This window comes from Lepidochelys olivacea (genome assembly GCF_965140295.1).
Source record: "Lepidochelys olivacea isolate rLepOli2 genome assembly, chromosome: 7".
NCBI classification, from domain to species: Eukaryota; Metazoa; Chordata; order Testudines; family Cheloniidae; genus Lepidochelys; species Lepidochelys olivacea.
Window position 1 is genome coordinate 64612795 of NC_140417.1, and position 18108 is coordinate 64630902.

The following is an 18108-nucleotide window of genomic DNA, read 5'->3' on the forward strand; positions in this document are numbered from 1 at the left end:
CCTTATTAGGCAGGTTGAAATATCTCTATTCATGTGGTTATGGAAAGTGCGTCTCATTTTAAAATTAATCCTGTTCAGATGGTCTTTAGTAATGATATATGTCTCTCAAGACTGAAGAACGCTCACTACGTATATCTGCCTAAATCTAAAGTTTTACCATAAATGTACAGAGGATCAAGGGGGACAGCTTTTTCATGTGTGCTTAGCTTTTATCACCTATGCTTCAGATATAGTCACTTGGATGCCTGCATTCATGCCCATTGTTAAAATGGCCTTCAGCCTACCACGTAATAGTAGGCTTTACATGGTCAGCCTGAAGAACTCTGCAAGTGTTATTCCTTCAGCAGGAATGTTCCCTCTTTACAAGCATTGAAGTCCTAGCATCACATCTCCCCTGTGCTTGATCACTGACAGAATCTACAGCATTTCATGCCAGACCAGTCATAAAATCTTATGTAATGGTAAATAGTGTATCATAATAAAATCTAGCCAACCTTATTTTTTTTATTTTTTGAAATGGCAGAGAGTTTGGTGAACTTGGGCTGTCTTTACTTGGAAGCAGAGGTGAGTATTTCCCACAACAAGTAGTCTTCAGTCTACTTAGTAGTACACAAAATTGATTGGATGCTGACTGGATTGGCTATATCCTTGGCAGCAGATATTTATTTGGTTGGGGGAGGTACTAAGGTAACATCATCTGCACTTGAATTTCAGCATGTCTTGCTCTCTGTGGTTCTAGACTGTGTAAGCTTCAGCTTGTGACTTACAACAACAGTCATTGTAATGAAGGGATATTGGGTCCCTTATTGGAGAGACTGTCCAATGTCCCCTTTCAGGAACGCAATAGATCAGCTTCCCTCAAATGAGTAATTTATAGGCCTGTACCCAGTTAACTGTCCAATGACGCTAACAGTCTCATCACCCTCTAATCTTCCATTTAGAAACAGCTGCTGAGAAGGTTGTATTGGAGCTGCTGTGGCACTGTCTGGAGTTCTTAGATTTTTCTGAGCCCTTTCATGGTTCACAGATTCCAAGGCCGGAAGGGGCCATTATGATCATGTAGTCTGACCTCCTGTACAACACAGGCCATAGAACTTCCCAAAATAATTCCTAGAGCAGATCTTTTAGAAAAACATCCAATCTTGATTTAAAATAGTCAGTGACAAAGAATTTACCATGACGCTTGCTAAGTTTTTCAAATGCTTAATTACTCTCACTTATTAAAAATTTGTCTAGCTTCAATTTCCAGCCATTGGTTTGTGTTATACCTTTCTCTGCTAGATTGAAGAGCCCATTATAATACTTGTTCCCCACAGAGAAATCATAGATTGTCATCAAGTCACCCCTTCACATTCTCTTTGTTAAACAAAATAGATAGAGGTCCATCATGCTAGAATTGCGTTAGACCAGTTGGCCGCAGCATTGAACTGGGAGATCATGTTTAGTGATTCTCCACCACGATCCCTAAATCTTTTTCAGAGTCACTGCCTCCCAGGAAAGTGTCTCCCATTGTGACGTGTATTCTTTGTTACTGGATGTATACAGTTAGCCATATAACAATACATATAGTTTGCTTACTCCCAGTTTACCAAGCAACAGAGATAGCTCTTTATCATTGACCTGTTGTCTTCATTATTTAGCACTCCCTGAATTTCTGTCATCTGTAAACTTTATCAGTGATGATTTTATATTTTATCCAGGTCATTAAAAAAAAATGTGTTAAATACTGTGAGGCCAAGAACCGATCCCTGTGGACCCCCGTTGGAAGCACACCTGTGTTGTTTGGTCTTATTTCAAATCTGGTTATGGCTTGGGGAATAAGATGGTCATTAATTTCCACCTGTGGTTTCACAAAGGGCAGGTGTTCATGCTGATTCTTCTATGTCAGTCAACAGTATTTAATATCATTGACAATGATGTTCCTGTGGACAAGTTGATATCTCCACAAGAAACTGGAAGGGATATATAGAACTGTGTTTGAGTGGATTATTTTGTCAGAGATATTCCAGATTGTACTATTGGGCAATTGCTCATGTGCCACAAAGGCTTTCAAGTGAGTATTTCAAGTGATATTCTGCCCCTTTATCTGTTAAACATGGATGTGAGGCTACAGATTTCCTCCCTTCTTTTCTCACTGAAGTAATGTGGGAGGAGGGGAAGCATGTGTGCAGTGCATCTATGGAGTATTTAGGAATTGAGCTATTGACGTTTTTCCAGTAAAACCAAATTTTTTTGAAGGCCCTAATTAATTAGGGAGAAAATTGAGGAAATTCAATGTTTCTGAAACTAACTCCAGGAAAGTTGTACTATGTATAATGCTTCAACTCAAAACATGAATTAACACTAAGGATTCATACACTTGTGAACATCATCAGAGCCCCTCTAACCTTTTCACTAACACTGTGCATAGAAAGACAATATGCTCTAATGAATAAAGAGTAAAATGTACAAAAGTGAAGTTTCTTCGGAGCTCATTTTCAAAAGTGACTCAGTTACATTTTTAAAGGTATTTAGGCATCTACAGAGGCAGAGAAGTATCTAGTGGGATTTTCAATAACTCACCATTTGCCCGGACTAGTTACTTGGGCAAAAAAATTGAACTCTGGTGCTTAAAGTTCAGGTCCTAAATTCATATTTAGGCACCTAAATATAAGTGACCTGATTTTCAGAGGTACTAAGCACCCATAGACTCCACTGAAATCACTGGGAGCTGCAAGTGAGCAGCATCTTTGAACATCTGCCCACTTTTACTTAGGTGCCGAAATGAAGAGTCTAGATTTGGAAATGTAAATCTTAACTTTTGGTGTCAGAGTTCTTCCATCAGTCATACATATATACTAATTATATGTGGGCAAACATCTTGGAAGCTTTTCCTCTTTCCAGTGCTGTTTGTTGTCTCTGTAATCATGAATCCTGCTGAAACTATATGATCTTTCAAACTGGTACAGATTTTTAAGATCATCTCTTGTTCTTAGAAAAGCAACTGGCGTGATTTGGGAATTAATTAATATTTGTGAAGCACTCTGAAAGTGAAAAGTGCTATAAGACAGTACATTCAGTGTATTATTATCAAGCAATGGGTCATGTGCCAGATTAAAATAAAATAAAAAGCAAGATCATAAATATCAGGTACCAACATTAAATATTACCTCTGATACAGGATTTTACTTATTTCTGTGGCCAATAAATCAATGCAGAATTAAGAACCAAGAAAGAGTAATCTCAAACTCTTCCTTTTCCTCATTATAAAAGCAGTACTTGAATAGGTAGGTGGGTTTTCTTAGTCCATATTGCTATACTATCTATGCAGAAATGCAGGACTTCCATTCTTTTTTAGACTGTGATAAGCATTATTTTATGCGTTATTTCTGTGCATTTACCATTTTCCACTCCTGAATACATTTAGAAACTGGGAACTTCCACTGATATCTATTTTGCCAATATGTTAGACATTCCTTTATTCTTCTGGCATAAAAATATATTTGAAAAGTGAACTGCAAAATGTTGATGCATAAGAGAAATATATGGTCATATATATGATACTTGATATGCTACTTGAGACTTGTGAATATCTCCTGAGCTAGACCATTATAGCATATTAATGTACCTATCAAGGCCTCAATCCTGCTCACATTGAAGTCAACATGTTTTGTCACTGATTTCAGTGACAGCAGGATCAGGCTGCAAGGGACCAATCTTGCTAGGAGCTCAGCACCTCCTGGACAGTACTGATTATTTCATCTCCTGTTGCCCTTACGAGAAGTATATTCAGCTACATCATACCACACATCCCAGACAGAAATGTTGACATTCATCAGGGATTAATTTTATGTACTTATTTCTTATAAATATGCTTAAAAGACTTGTTAAAATGTGCTGGCCCTAATTGTTTATCACTGTCGTTTTAAGGTCCAACCAGCCTACTAGGCATGGTTGTCTAATAATAATATCGGTTAGCGATATGATTTTTTTTTTACTGACATAGTGTAAGAACGACAGACCTAGCAGTGGGGTCGGTGGGGTTTGAGGCAGGTGCTGCTTCTTTGTTACCACCAGGGGCCCGCAAAGCTGCCACCATTAGGTACTGAGAAGCTAAGCCCTGCAGGAAATCCTGCCTTGCAACAGCTCTTTGAGATTTCCTGATTGGCTGGCACTTCCTGTATAAACCAGAAAGCCATTTCTGGGAGTTGTCTGAGCAACACAGTCCTCCAGTGTGCTTCTGCCTTAGACCTGCTCTCACCAGTCCTCGCTGCAACTTGCCTTGATTCTAGAGTTCTGGCTCTCGATCTAGGCTTGGACCCCAGCACTGATCCTGGTTTACTGTCTTTGGCTTCAGACCACTGCTGACCCCAAAGAAAGACCATGGCCTTACCCAACCCTGATTCTTGCCTCATGCTCTCTATTTGGTAATGGACTCTGACTTTACAGTTTTGACCTAGCCTGCCCACTGGACTGATCTTTGACCTCTGGCCCCAGTATTGAGCAGTTCACTTTATGCCCACAGGCTGCCCACAACCCATCCCTGCCTGACACATAGCTGTGCTAGTAAAAGATGTAGTATAAGTGCGTCTTCAGCTGCTTCTAGCTCTTTTAAAGGGTATCTTAAATTTGATTAATAGATAGTATATGCTGAATAGGCAGTATAGGGCTTTAATTAGGCTTAATTTCTAGCTGTGAGAGTCCATGTACACTGGATCAGCTGTATCCTACGAGAAGTACAGTGATCTGTCTGATTGAGGGATTTTACTGGAATACATCAAACATGTCCTATGTGTAAACAGGAAATCCTCTTTCTTTCCCAGAGTACTCTGAATAAAGATTGGCAGAAGTGGGACATGGTATTTTTTCCCCCTCAGAGAACTTTCTAAAAATGTGACAATGCACTCTAGCACCACCTGGAACATTTCTACAATGCAGGAGAAATCGCTGTTATTATGCCCACCTAACTGGGATTATTGCCAGGGAACAGATGCAGAGGAATACATTTCAGTGACTGTAACCTTGGATAAATGATACATTTAGTCTGTTTAAACAGCATATCTGATGCTGTTTGCAAGCCTACTCACAATAGTATGCTAGCATGAATGATCCACTGTGAGTCCTCTTATTCACTTCAGACAGCTTCCTTGTTCAATTTTGGCTCCCATGAGTTAATTCTACCTTTTTTTAATAACTTGAAGATTTGTACATGGCTTATATTTAAAACAAGTCATGAAGCATAAATTAATATCCCCCAGCATGATGTATACCTCTGAAACTCTGATAATGAAAAATGTGTATAACTGACATGCCTCTGTTTCCACCAGGGTCTGAGTTAGTTAAGCAGATTCTACCTCATCTCAAAGCAGGGGATGAATACTTGCTTTCTTACTTAGGTACCACACTAATATTGTCTACTACTAGAATATTCTTGCTTTCACATCATATACTGAAACACAAAACACACGTGCATAATAACAACGAATAAATTAAAGGATTAGCAAAACTAGTAAAAACTGTGGAGTGCTGTGACATGCAAAAGGAGAGCATGCTAGAAGGTTTACAAGACATCAAACGAGTAAACCACAACTCTAGCATCAGCATTTCAGAATCAACCAGACTTCCATCTACTGCTCTAATCCTTCCAAATACCAACATTTTTTTGAGCTACCATGCAGAATATACCCTGCTATTACTTTTGCAATCAACTGAAATTATTTGCTCTTGTATATTCAGTATATATATTGTTCAGTATGGAACATAAAAGGCTCCCAGCCCACTTCCACCATTTAAGGTGCTCTTTCACTTAATTGTTTTAAACCTTTTTTTAAAATGCTCCATCTGTCAAAAGACAACTTTTGTGCAGTTTGCATGGCATTAAGTTATCAAGGCTTTAAGACTTAAAGCATTTTATGTATGATTGAAAACAATGCATTTCTCGCAAGTGAAATCACCCCCAAAATTTCATGACTAATTTTCCACAAAAGAGCTTATGTGGAAATAAAAGGTCATAATTTACCAAAGCTCACTGATTTTTTTCAGCACTTCTGCCATCTCACGTTACTCCATGTGGAATGTTTGCTTAGTAAATCACAGCCTGTATATTCTGTGGAACATGGGAAGTCACTGCAATTTGAATACCTCACTGATCAGACTCATTTTCTTGGGCAAGAATTTGGACAGTAACAGCTTCCACTTTTGTGCTAAAACAGAACAGTAAAGACTTTTAAAAAATAGGGATGGGAAGGGAAAAGATGGCATTTTTAGATTTGTACCTAGAAATGTAAATTTATTGTGCTAAGAAGTGGGCATGAGTTATGAGACCCAGACTACAAGATTTTAGGGAGGCTCATAAACATTGTTACATATCTCTGCCTACATTTCCATTTTTGCTTTCATAACAATGAATAGATTTTAAACGAGCATGCAGAAAAAAATGGAGACAAGAAAAGTTGAAGAAAGACTCTGTCCTCTGACCTATTTGTTCTATCTGTTAATCTATTTAACAAGTGGGGTTACATCACTGTCCCCAATACCTGTGACTCAACACAGAGCCTCAAAATATGAAACATCTCTTTCCATACCAGCTGCTTGAATGGGAATGCTCTTCTGGCAGAGTACAACGGTTGGGCAATCACATGTGAATAGATGTGGCAGGAAGCAGTACGAGGACACAAGAACTATTTCACACTCATCACATTTTCTGTAATTCTAAGTGGGTCTTCATTTGAAATTGGGGGCTTAGAAGAATACTTAGCAGAAAATGATACACACCCCTAAGTCCATAGAACAACCCATGTCACATTCTCTTATTACCATTTACATCCTAGTGGAAAATAATCGTACATATTGTATCAAATTATTTAATATAATAATCTAATGTCACTTTCTTTGGAGCTATGCCACTTATTATTAAAGCTAAAAAAAAAATCAAAGGTATGTTTGCCAAGGTATTCAGCTAAGTTAAAAAAAAGTCATTCTAATTCCTAATCAAACCAGTATGTCTAATGAGTCCAAGATGGCCTGTCAACTTAAATTATCTGTTTGTCTGTCTGTTTACTGTATCTGTCTGTCCACAGTTCTTTTTTAAATCTCTGTGAAGTTCAGTTATTGAGTCCCACGTTTCCTTCTGGAAGGAATCACTAACAGATGATCCCTCTTGATGATATGTTGATGATTTGCTAATATATAGCTTATAAATGTAAGAAATCTGAAGAAATCTCTGAGAAGCATAGCAGATCATAAGAGAGGAGAAACAAGAGATTTTAATAGCTTATACAGCACTGCGGTTTGATTAAAATAAACATCTTAAGCACGTCTTAACTAGAACAATATCTCAAGATGATTAAAATGTTTCTGATTTGAAAATTTAAAATAGTATCTTTCATTAATCTTTACTATCAAGGGATTTATGTATAATATGTATTTATATAGAGTCACATTTAGCTCACCTTTTTCATAAACAACCATAGCAGTCGATAGGAGTTAGTATGAGTAAGGCAAGCAGCATTTGGCCCTAAGAACTATAGACTAATAATAAAATAGAAATCAGAGATGAAAAAAAATCTCTCTCTCTCCACTGCAGGATTATTCCTTACAGTATTTTTTCTAGTATTTTGTCCAGTCCCATTTTAAATTGCCCACTAACGTTCTTTGGGAGACTATTCTTCAGTGTTTGAATCAATCCTGATCATGTGAGCTGCAAAGCATGTGCATGCATACAGAAAACAATTAAGAAAGGGCCGTCCTATGAGAACATCATAAATGTAAAATAACATGTTAATTTAGGAAGGAGCAATTAAGAACTGATTTCGATCTTCATCCAAAACTCAAACTGAACTTGGCACTAACAATTTCAGAAACATTAATCTGGCTTTTGGGCTTTTTTTTTAAGATTCAGATACCTCTATAATTTGTACTTTGGCTTGGACTAGAAAGGGAAGTTCCAAAATAACACAAGGAAGAATACATTTGCAGAATTTTGTGTAGACAAAACCAAGAATCACTGAAAATCTAATGAGAAAAACTGATCTCATGAGAACACCAGCCCGAATTTCATAATAAAAAAGTTGGTTGGAAAAGTTCAGAAGAGCATCCAAACACTAAGTTGTCAAAGAGACTCTCCCAGTCTTTCAGAGGTTGGCACGAATGGACTGACTTTGAAGTCTAGTGGCTGCACTCTAGAGCAGTGGTTCTCAACCAGGGGCATGCATACTCCTGGGGGTACACAGAGGTCCTCCAAGAGGGTACCATCAACTCATCTAGATATTTGGCTCATTTTACAACAGGCTACATAAAAAGCAATAGCGAACTCAGTACAAACTAAAATTTCATAAAGTGACTTGTTTATACTGTTCTATATACTATACATTGAAATGTAAGAACAATATTTATAGTCCAATTTATTTTATAATTATACAGTAAAAATGTAAAAGTAAGCAATTTTTCAGTAACAGTGTGCTGTGACACTTTTGTATTTTTATGTCTGGTTTTGTAAGCAAGTAGCTTTTAAGTGAGTTGAATCTTGGGGTATGCAAGACAAATCGGACTCCTGAAAGGGGTACAGTAGTCTGGAAAGGTTGAGAAACACTGATCTAGAGTCCCTGGTCTATTTCCCTACCAGCCAGCAGACATTGGACTTGGTGGTGTCCTGTTCATCCATATATGGTCAGCTATGCTGTGCTCTAAAATGTCCCCTGTAGGCTAATCCAGGAGTGCTTGCTGACAGGCTCCAAAAGAAGCCCCTTGTAGTTTCTGTTGAGCTGAAAGTTTTAAAATGAGAAGGACTATACATAGGGTAATTTCAGAACTCCTCAGAAGAGCGCAATCACCGAGGGGAAATAATGACATCACAATATTCAAGATATAAATCATCACCTGGTAACTGGTGATACCCATGGTAAAAAATGACTGCCTACTTTCTTGCATTTATAATCTTTCTTGTTTTGTTCCCTGATCTACAGATCCTCTATTATATTGCACTTCCCAGATCACATTGCTTTTTCTCCCTCCTCACTTCATGTTATATCTAACTTTTTTCTCTCCATCTGTTTTTGTCCAGTATTAATCATTGCAAACTACTATGCCTGTTCTTCATGAACCTAGCATGCTACTAATTTAGTTAACAATTACTTCCACACCCTCATCCTTTGCAGCATGCAATATATCACTAAGTGCCTGATGTCCAGATATTATAATGGATCATATGTTACCACTGCCATTGGTAACATAATACAGTATTCAGCAGTACAATACCACATTGTCTGCTAAATATACTTTATATTTAAAATCCACCTATGAAATTGCTTAAATACATAAAACACAGCTCTTGTACAGTACTTGTGTTGTCTATAGTGAAATAAACTGTGTATAATACTGCACATAGCAGACTATAATATGACTTTAAACTTCTCTCTGCTTCACACTTAGAAAGCACCTTTCATCTGCAGAAAGCATAAACATGAATCAATTAATCCTCACAACATCCCTCTGAGGAAAGTATTAGTCTATTAATTATAATAATAGGTCATCTGAGTCACAGAGAAATTACAATATTACCTAAAGTCAAATAAGGAATCTGTGGCACAGCTAAAAACAGGACCAAGGCATTCAGATTCCTAACCACTAGACCATTCTTTACTTTACAGACTGATAGTGCAATACAGAAATTAGAACCAAAGTTCTCAATTTGAGAACCAAACTCCCACAGACATCAATGGGAATGCCACAAGTCACAGACAATGTCATATATAGTACTTTCTTTGCATCTATCCACCTTAAATGATCTTTTAAAAAATATTTGCAAAAAAGGGCAAAACAGTTTAGCATACAAAATCTAGTCACTAGAAATTAATGGAAAGGAGGGAGAATAGGTGCTTGCTATAGTTTATGGGACAGAACAAACAGGTTCCTTATATACTCACAATGAAAGTAGAAAAATATAGTGAATAATAATATTTTTATCATTACTCCCATTAGTAACATTAGAAAAGTAGATATGTTTCCCTTTATGATTGTCCCACTGAATGAACTTTATTTTTTATTTTTAGCTTAAATTGTCCTCTTCCCACAATATGCAGATTACAGCATTCTCATTAAATGATCTATGGTCATTCCATTCCAGTTATTAAACATGGCTGTCATTCTCCATAGAGAAGAATTGTAAACTCAAAGATAATTATGGATTGAGGATTTTTTTTACTCGTTTGTCTGCTGCAGCCATAGTACAGTGGGTTGCAACTGTATCAGATATCATGAGGTGAACAAGGTCAATATTTATATGGGATACCTCAGTGTGCTATATTGTGACAAATGAAATATTAAATAAACAGTGTTGGTTATCCGTAAATGACACTTTGCTCAAAGTCAGTGTTGAACAAATTCTCTTGCATGGTATTCTATCGACTGTACTCTTAGAGATCTCATTATTGGAACAGGTTGCAAAGTTGAGGTCCTACACATTTGATGTAATTAAAAAAACTCACAGGACATTTTGCGACATAGAGCTCCTTCTATTCCCAAGTTATCTAAGCATCTCACCCCAGGGTGAATGTGTTTCTGTAATAAGCAAAATGATTCCTATAGTTTGTAAAATGTTTTGGGATCTTTTTGGTTGAAAGGCACTGTGTAAACATGGTCAAAATTAATGTTTTTTTCTTGAATGACTGAAGGTATTGGGAATATTTTATATGCATAGGTTCCAGCTACTTCAATAGGTATAAGTTTACAGCATACTTCTCCCAAAATACATCCTTGGGCTTGAAATTGGATAATGCAATTTTCTATTGTTTTTGACACAAGAACTGAGAAATCTTTTTTTTAACATCCTACTATGTGTAATACTGTAATTTGGATAGACATCTTATTTTATATATACAATATTTGTGATTTGTGTACATCTGTGCACACACACCACACACATTTTATGTGTTTCTCTCAGAGAGAAAATCAAACACACATGCTATTTTAAGAGTCTGAACAACATCTTTCAACAAAGTTTAGCTGCTTTCATTTTGTAGACACTTTTAATTTTATCTGGAAACTTTTTGACATTAGAAATAGAACAACTGTAGTTTCTCATTATGTTTTCTGCCAGAATCTATGCTTGCCTGCTCAACTGAAGACCTTACATTGCTAATTACTTCCACATGCCCATATCCCAAGTGAAGGAAAACATATTGGTTCTGACAGCCCATTCTCTCAACACTGAATTCCAAATGAAAACTCAAATTTTGGCCAAGCATAACATTTCATCAATCTTGTTCTACTGACGGCAAAAGCAACATCAAACAAGGGGTGCTAATGGCTTTTTACTGAGCAGTTCCCAAGCTTATATTCTCTGATGATAGATCCACGTGAGCAAAGGACTTCTTTAAAGTACTTAGTAATTAGCTTTTGAACCAGGAAACAATGCGTAAAGTAAATTGAATAGTCTGTGTGCCGATGACAGAGTGAGTACAATTGACAAGCAATATGGACAGCAGAGACCAACAGAGAAAGAGCTAAAAACAAACAGAGCACATATAAATAAAGCAAAAAGAAAAAGCTGTGATAAAATAAGATGAAGCAAGGCCCAAAGCTAGCGGGAAGCCTGTGATCTGGGTGTTGAGGCCTTCACGGTGTTGGAGTTTGACTGAAGATCAGGTCCAAGTTTAGAGACAACAGAGCAATGCTGGGTACCAGTGACAAAAAAGACTAGACTAGGGGGATTGAAACTGTATTTTTATAACTGTATTTACTGGGTCATATTCTCTGCTGATGAAACTCCAATAAGAGTTATACCAGCTAATTCTGTGGCTTTATGTTTGAAAGCTTCTAGACTTAAGACTACATGTAGGAAACTGAGTAGACAGATATTAAAACTAAACATTTTGGAGAAACTAGTGATCTCCCTCTCTCTTTGATGGTCAGAGAAGGCAAATGCCAATGAAGATGCTTTTGTTAATCTTGAGGATTATAGACCCAACCGGTCTGGGTGAACTGTACTAGCAGATTCTGGTACTGGTAGTAATTATGTATTTTAGGCATTTGAGAGTATCTTTTTTTTAAAAAAAAAAACCAAGGAAAAAAGAGTGATTAAGGATCCTCTGCTTAACTGGGACACATTGTAATGCTCAATGATGTAACAAATCAGTGAAGGAAAAGCTTGTACTTGTGGATCACATGGTGTAAACCAGTGCTCAGGAATTAGCTGGTAAATGGTTACAGGTCTTTAGAGTCTCTCAACTCAACAAGGAAGAGAAATAACTTGATTTTACCATATTCATGTCACATGAACATCGTGTGTAAAGTGATGGTTTCAAAGGGACTAAATTGAAATGCTTAATTCTCAAAGATGAGGGGAGGGACAAACAATTAGATTCCACTAAAAAGGATTATTCAGAGTGTCCTCTACTATGTTTTGTGGAAAAGTGTATGTGAAAAGTCTTGAGGCCAGTTTTCTCCATTTCTGCACTGGAATGGCAGAAGGATGAGCTGAACTCAAGAGAAGATGGAAATACTCGTAGAGTGGAACAGAAAAGAGAATATTATTCTCTGAGTATATAGACCTTATTTGAGGCTATTTCCCAACAGATCTATCATGGCTTTCAGATAGACTTGGTTGTAACATGGTCAAGATGAAAAACAGGCAATCAATGGAAATGTAAAGCAGTTAATTTTTGAAGGTTTATGTGGCCTATTTAAGCATAAGTGTTGCTACCAGCCAAAAAGAATTATTCTTATGTGCAAAAAGAAAAGGAGTACTTGTGGCACCTTAGAGACTAACAAATTTATTTGAGCATAAGCTTTCGTGAGCTACAGCTCACTTCATCGGATGCATGCTTTTCAGGCTAGGGCATATAATGGTTTTAAAAAGACTGTTCCAAATCTTGAGAAGTGCCGAGCACCTGCAAACGCCAAATTAAGTCAACTGAAGTTGCATGTAGTTAGCATCTCTTAGGATTTGATCAATGAAAAGTAGCAATATCATCCTCCAGTGTGGCCATCATAATGAAATAACCCGGACAACATAAAGCGCCCATGTCATGTTCTGCCATACCCAATTTTCTCATGGACAGAGTAATTTCAAATGATGACCAGTATAATTACTTGCTCAAGAGACAATCAAGTGATGTCTAGCTGGTTGGTGCTTAGAAAAGTGTGATGTGACCTTGTTCCACAAGCTAACTGCAGAAGCAATAGCAGGGTTCCTTCCAGAATGTATCAATTTAGTTCTAGTGGTATCCAGATATTCTCTAGAAAAAGGGGCAAAATATTGCGACTTGTACCTTAGCATGGCCCACGTCTCTAATAACATAGTGTGACAACTCTCTGGTGGTGACATTTGATGTCACAGAGCACAAGCATATTAGTGTATGTCCATGAGTCAGATGTCACCACACCCAGGGGTTCTTTAGCGTGTCACCACCACACCTGGTCTTCTTTGACTTACTTTCTGCCTCGGGTTGAGTTAAAAGTCCCGCCGTATTTCTTCCGATTAAGGATGAGAGCAGCAATTTCTGGCACGTAGCGAGCAAACATTGCCTACATGCATGAAACAAAAAAACAAAAAAAGAAAATGGCATGCAGAGAGTGTTCTACTGCAGCAGAGGCAGCAGAGCCTCTTGGAATACTTACTTTCTTCCACTAACCGCACTATAGGAACCACCATATTTCTTGCGGTTTCCTATTAACTCTATGATTTCAGGGACGTAGCTGGCAAACATGGCCTAAGAAGAAGATAGGAGACAGAAGAAAAGACTAAAAAGAGAGGCCAAAGAAAGGGGGATGATGAATATTTTCAGAAGATATATATCTTTTAAAATCTGAAAATGCAAAAGAATTAGACCTATAAAAGTATTTTTAAAATGAAAAAAAAAAAGCAAATTATAAAACAAAATAAGAGGGTTCAATGTAAAAGTTGGTCTTGAAGATGTATACTTGATAAACTAAAGTAATGGTCAAAAGAGGGAAAAAATCACACAAAACAAAAGAAGAACAAAATAAAGTCAAATTGGCATCGAATTGTAAAATACTGGCTGTGTCTAATTCTTCCTGAAGCGGGGTGGGGGGGGGGGAGGAGGGAAGACTATTCATGCTGCAAAAAACAAAAGTGGATATTACGATTGTTACTTTTGGGGGGGGGCGCAGGCGGAGAGATAGGTGGACTTTTTCAATGAAGATTCAAAAGAAGACAAAAACAATATGGTGCCAGGCGTTTGCCTGCTCTCAAGAATCAAAATGGTGTCAACTCCCCCTCAAAAAAACAAAACAAAACCAACCTTTTTCAAAAGTTTTGTTTTCAAAAGGTTTGAAAGAACATGTGACAGAAAAAGGTAGTAAGGAGAAAAAAAATGATCTGCCATGTTTTGTCCAACAAACATCTTGCTTGTGGCTGGATACTTCTAAGAGCTGCTGCCAGTCAACTTGGTCTCTTTATCCATATGCAAATATGTGCGTCTTTTGTATGTAAGTGCATATATATTATACATTTTGCATTGATAATGTATCTGTTATACAAAAACCTCCTACAGAGAGACGTATGCGTATGTACAATAAATATATGTGTATAACAACAATACACATGTGCACGTAAACGTACAATACATATATTGTGACTGAATTTTAATTCACACTTACCTTACAGAGCATAAATCTTAACATAAACTGCTCTTTTAAAAGACAAAATGCAGCAGTTGCTGTAGTGGTACTAGCAATGATAAAAAAGGGTAATTTGACATAGAACAATTAGTAATTTTAGTGCTGTGTACATACTTATTTGAACAGGAAAAGGAGCGATACGATTTGTTAAATGGAGTTAAAGGAAATTTGTTGTGTTTATACTAAACGTAGTCTACTGTGAGTGAACATTATGACATGGTTGCATGTTTGAAATTAAAGAGAACAGGGTTTGCTAATGTCTGTATCAGGCATGCTGCTCTTTAAGGCAGTACTAAGCCACAGTGTTTGTTGGAATTCTGGGAAGGAACACAGAGGGTGGGGGAGGGCTCTTGAAACCGCAAACTTCCTTCAAAATATCAATGACCATCATCAAACAATGCACAACAGTTAGTGTCACTGAAAAGTAATGGACTGTAAATAGAATTGCTAAGGCATTTCATGTATTTACATGCATTATTATCGTAAATATATTAGAGTTATTCTTACTGTAGATTAATGACAATCTTCAAAAATATGATGATCTCGCTTAACAAAATACTTGTCTTATAAAAAGAAAAAGGTATGTAGCTGAATTGTTTAAAATTCTTACATCTTTAACTTACTAAATCAGACACTACAGTTCAGGTTGCTGCTTAATAAACTTTAGGGGATATAAAAGAGCTGGTATTAAAGTAGTAGTAGCAATAAAGACATTTTACCAATCCCCCGAGGATGAAGAAGACCATGAAAAGGCGACCAAGGGTTGTTTTTGCATAAACATCTCCATAGCCAACAGTGGACATTGTAACCATTAGTAAATAAACACATTCCCAATATGTAAGTGGTTGGTTATTTTGGAAATTTTCCCATGGATCCCCTGAGTTCTCCACCTACAACATAAAAGGACAAATAGAATGATTTAATAGGGCAGTAACAGATTAATACTAGTTGTAATTATTTACTTTTGTCTAATTGGCATGCATATAATGCTGGAAACATTTTACTAATCAAGGGCCAAATTCTGCCTTAATTACAGTTGTACAATTCCATTGCTACCATACAGGGTCCTCTTGCTTATGTTACTTGTGGAAAACACTGTCACCAGTCGTTACTAAAGTATCTAGTTTATAATGGAATCCAGATAATCTCACCTTCCTTTTCCTTCTAAAATAATGCATGGCCAATGATGTCATGTACATAGTAATGGTTGTTAGTTAACCACATGTATACATCATGAGAAACAGATCTCTGGTTACAAAAACTCATAGCTTTTAGTTCCCCAATCACAAGCTTCTACAATCAAAACTCAAGTTTTTACTAGCTATCGGCAGTAGCATGATTTATGCCCAACCATCAGAAGGAAAGATAATTATAGATGACTAAACAGTTGAGCAGATCTCACTATACCCAGCAGAAAGAACTGCTACACATATCAAGAGTTATGGCCTGACCAATGAATTGGTTGAGATCTTGTAAGCTAGAGTTCTTTTATAACCCCCTGTTTTCATGCATCTATAAGAAGGCTAGAATTGCCATGCTAGATCAGACATGAGGTCTATCTAGTTTGGCATTCTTTCTCTGACCGTGACCAATAACAACTGGTTCCAGTCTGAAATTCATCAAGGAGCAAATTTTCTAAAGGATCCTTGAAGTGAACCTGCAATGCTAGTAAGTGCATTGATGTATGCAATCAAAACTCTGGGAGAATTCTGTGCATGCTCAAGTGATAGTCTCCGTTATTCAATTCATGCATAAGTACATGCCAACAAATAGAAGCACTTGAAAATATTTGGGCACAATTTAAAAGGCACAGAATTGAAAAGTTGTCTCTTAAACTTCTGAATATGGAAATAAACAAACCAATTAAAAAAAAAAAAAAGCTTGCCATTTTTAACCATTCCTCCCAAGCTTCCTGAGCACCTCAGGCTACGAGAATGGGAAGCAAACCAGAGTGACTTTATCTTGTTTCCTAACAGTAAATAAAATGGTTTCAAATTCCAAACAAGGTAACAGATCTGTGTTTAAAATTACTATAGAGCAGAGGTTCCCAAACTGTGATCTGTGGATCACTTGCTGGTAGTCCTAGGAGAACTGGCTGGTTCCAAGGGTCTGGCTCCCCCTCTTATTTTCCAGTTCAGAAATTTTATTAAAAAGCAGCTAAAATACAGTAAGTAATTTCCAAATTTTATTTTCCCATGTAGCCAGCTATTGCAGTTACCACAGGGATGATACGCGATTATGATTGGGAAGGAAACTATCCATATGATAATCTTTCCATAAGATCAGGTTTCAGAGTAACAGCCGTGTTAGTCTGTATTCGCAAAAAGAAAAGGAGTACTTGTGGCACCTTAGAGACTAACCAATTTATTTGAGCATGAGCTTTCGTGAGCTACAGCTCATAAGATGTGGTCCACATTATGATATTACACATTTGAGAAACCCTGCGGTAGAATTAGACCACCTGTACTGAAAAGCATGAAAAGAAAGTGTGAGAAACACTGAAACAGAAAATCAACAACTTATTAAACTTGTAAAACTTATTGAACTTTTAAAATTAAACTTTTTTAACAACTTATTAAACTTTTAAAATTCATACTTATCAACAACTTATTAAACTTTTAAAAACCTGCTTCTCCTCAAACCTAGAAAAATAATACCTGAACTATTAATAAATAATTAACAACAATGCATGGCACAATTATAACATGTTTTGTCCATCTCCGGCCAACATAACATCTCCCGCCGGCATAGCACCGGTGTGGACAGTGCTTGGGTCGCTGTAACTTGCGTCCCTCAGGGTGTTTTTTTCATACCCCTGAGCAACATAAGTTAGATTGACTTAGGCGGTAGTGTAGACCTACCCTGAGTCTGGTCTTTTGAGCCACTAAATGCAGGCTGATGATGACGCTTGTATCACAAAAGTCACAGAGGAGGATTTGTGATATGAGAGAGACAAGGTGGGTGAGATAATATATTTCATTGGACCAACTTCTGTTGGTGAGACACATAGGTGTTGACTTTTATTTTTCCCCGGAGGTGCTCTACCACTACTTCACCCTAAGGACCCACCCCCACTTTGCCCCTTCCCCCAAGGTTCCGCCCTCCCTTCATTTCTTCCCACCACTAGCCCTGAGTCCCAGCCCTCGTCCCGCCTCTTCCCACTCCACCCCTTCCCGGAGGTCCCCACCCTCCCACTGCTCGCTAATCTCCATCCTAACCCAAGGCCCTCCCTCAGCTGCCGATCATCTGTTTGGTGGCACTGCCGATCAGCTGATCAGGGATGCCCCAGATTAGCTGATTGAGGGCATTGCTGAACAGCTGTAGCTGGTGGGAGCTGAGCACCCACAATTTTTTGTTCCATGGATGCTCCAGCCCCGAAGCATCCATGGAGTCAGCGCCTATGGCGAGAGAAACAAGCATTCAAGCCACCAAGAGCTCTTTTTAAAGTCTCGGAAAGGAACTCCCACACCACAGCTAAATGGAAGGTGG

The 18108-nt window shown here is 37.6% G+C and overlaps 1 protein-coding gene across 7 annotated transcripts in view; it reads right to left on the reverse strand.

Annotated features, from left to right (window-relative positions):
- Positions 1 to 18108, reverse strand: part of KCNMA1 (potassium calcium-activated channel subfamily M alpha 1) — an 841792-nt gene that overhangs the window by 205341 nt on the left and 618343 nt on the right. For all 7 annotated transcript variants that reach the window (XM_084634497.1, XM_084634500.1, XM_084634499.1 and 4 more), the window contains exons 8-9: positions 15339 to 15509; positions 13597 to 13688 (exon numbers count right to left, since the gene is read on the reverse strand). In XM_084634497.1, coding sequence (XP_084490623.1) covers positions 13597 to 13688; positions 15339 to 15509 — 263 coding nt within the window. The remainder of the gene's footprint in view (positions 1 to 13596; positions 13689 to 15338; positions 15510 to 18108) is intronic.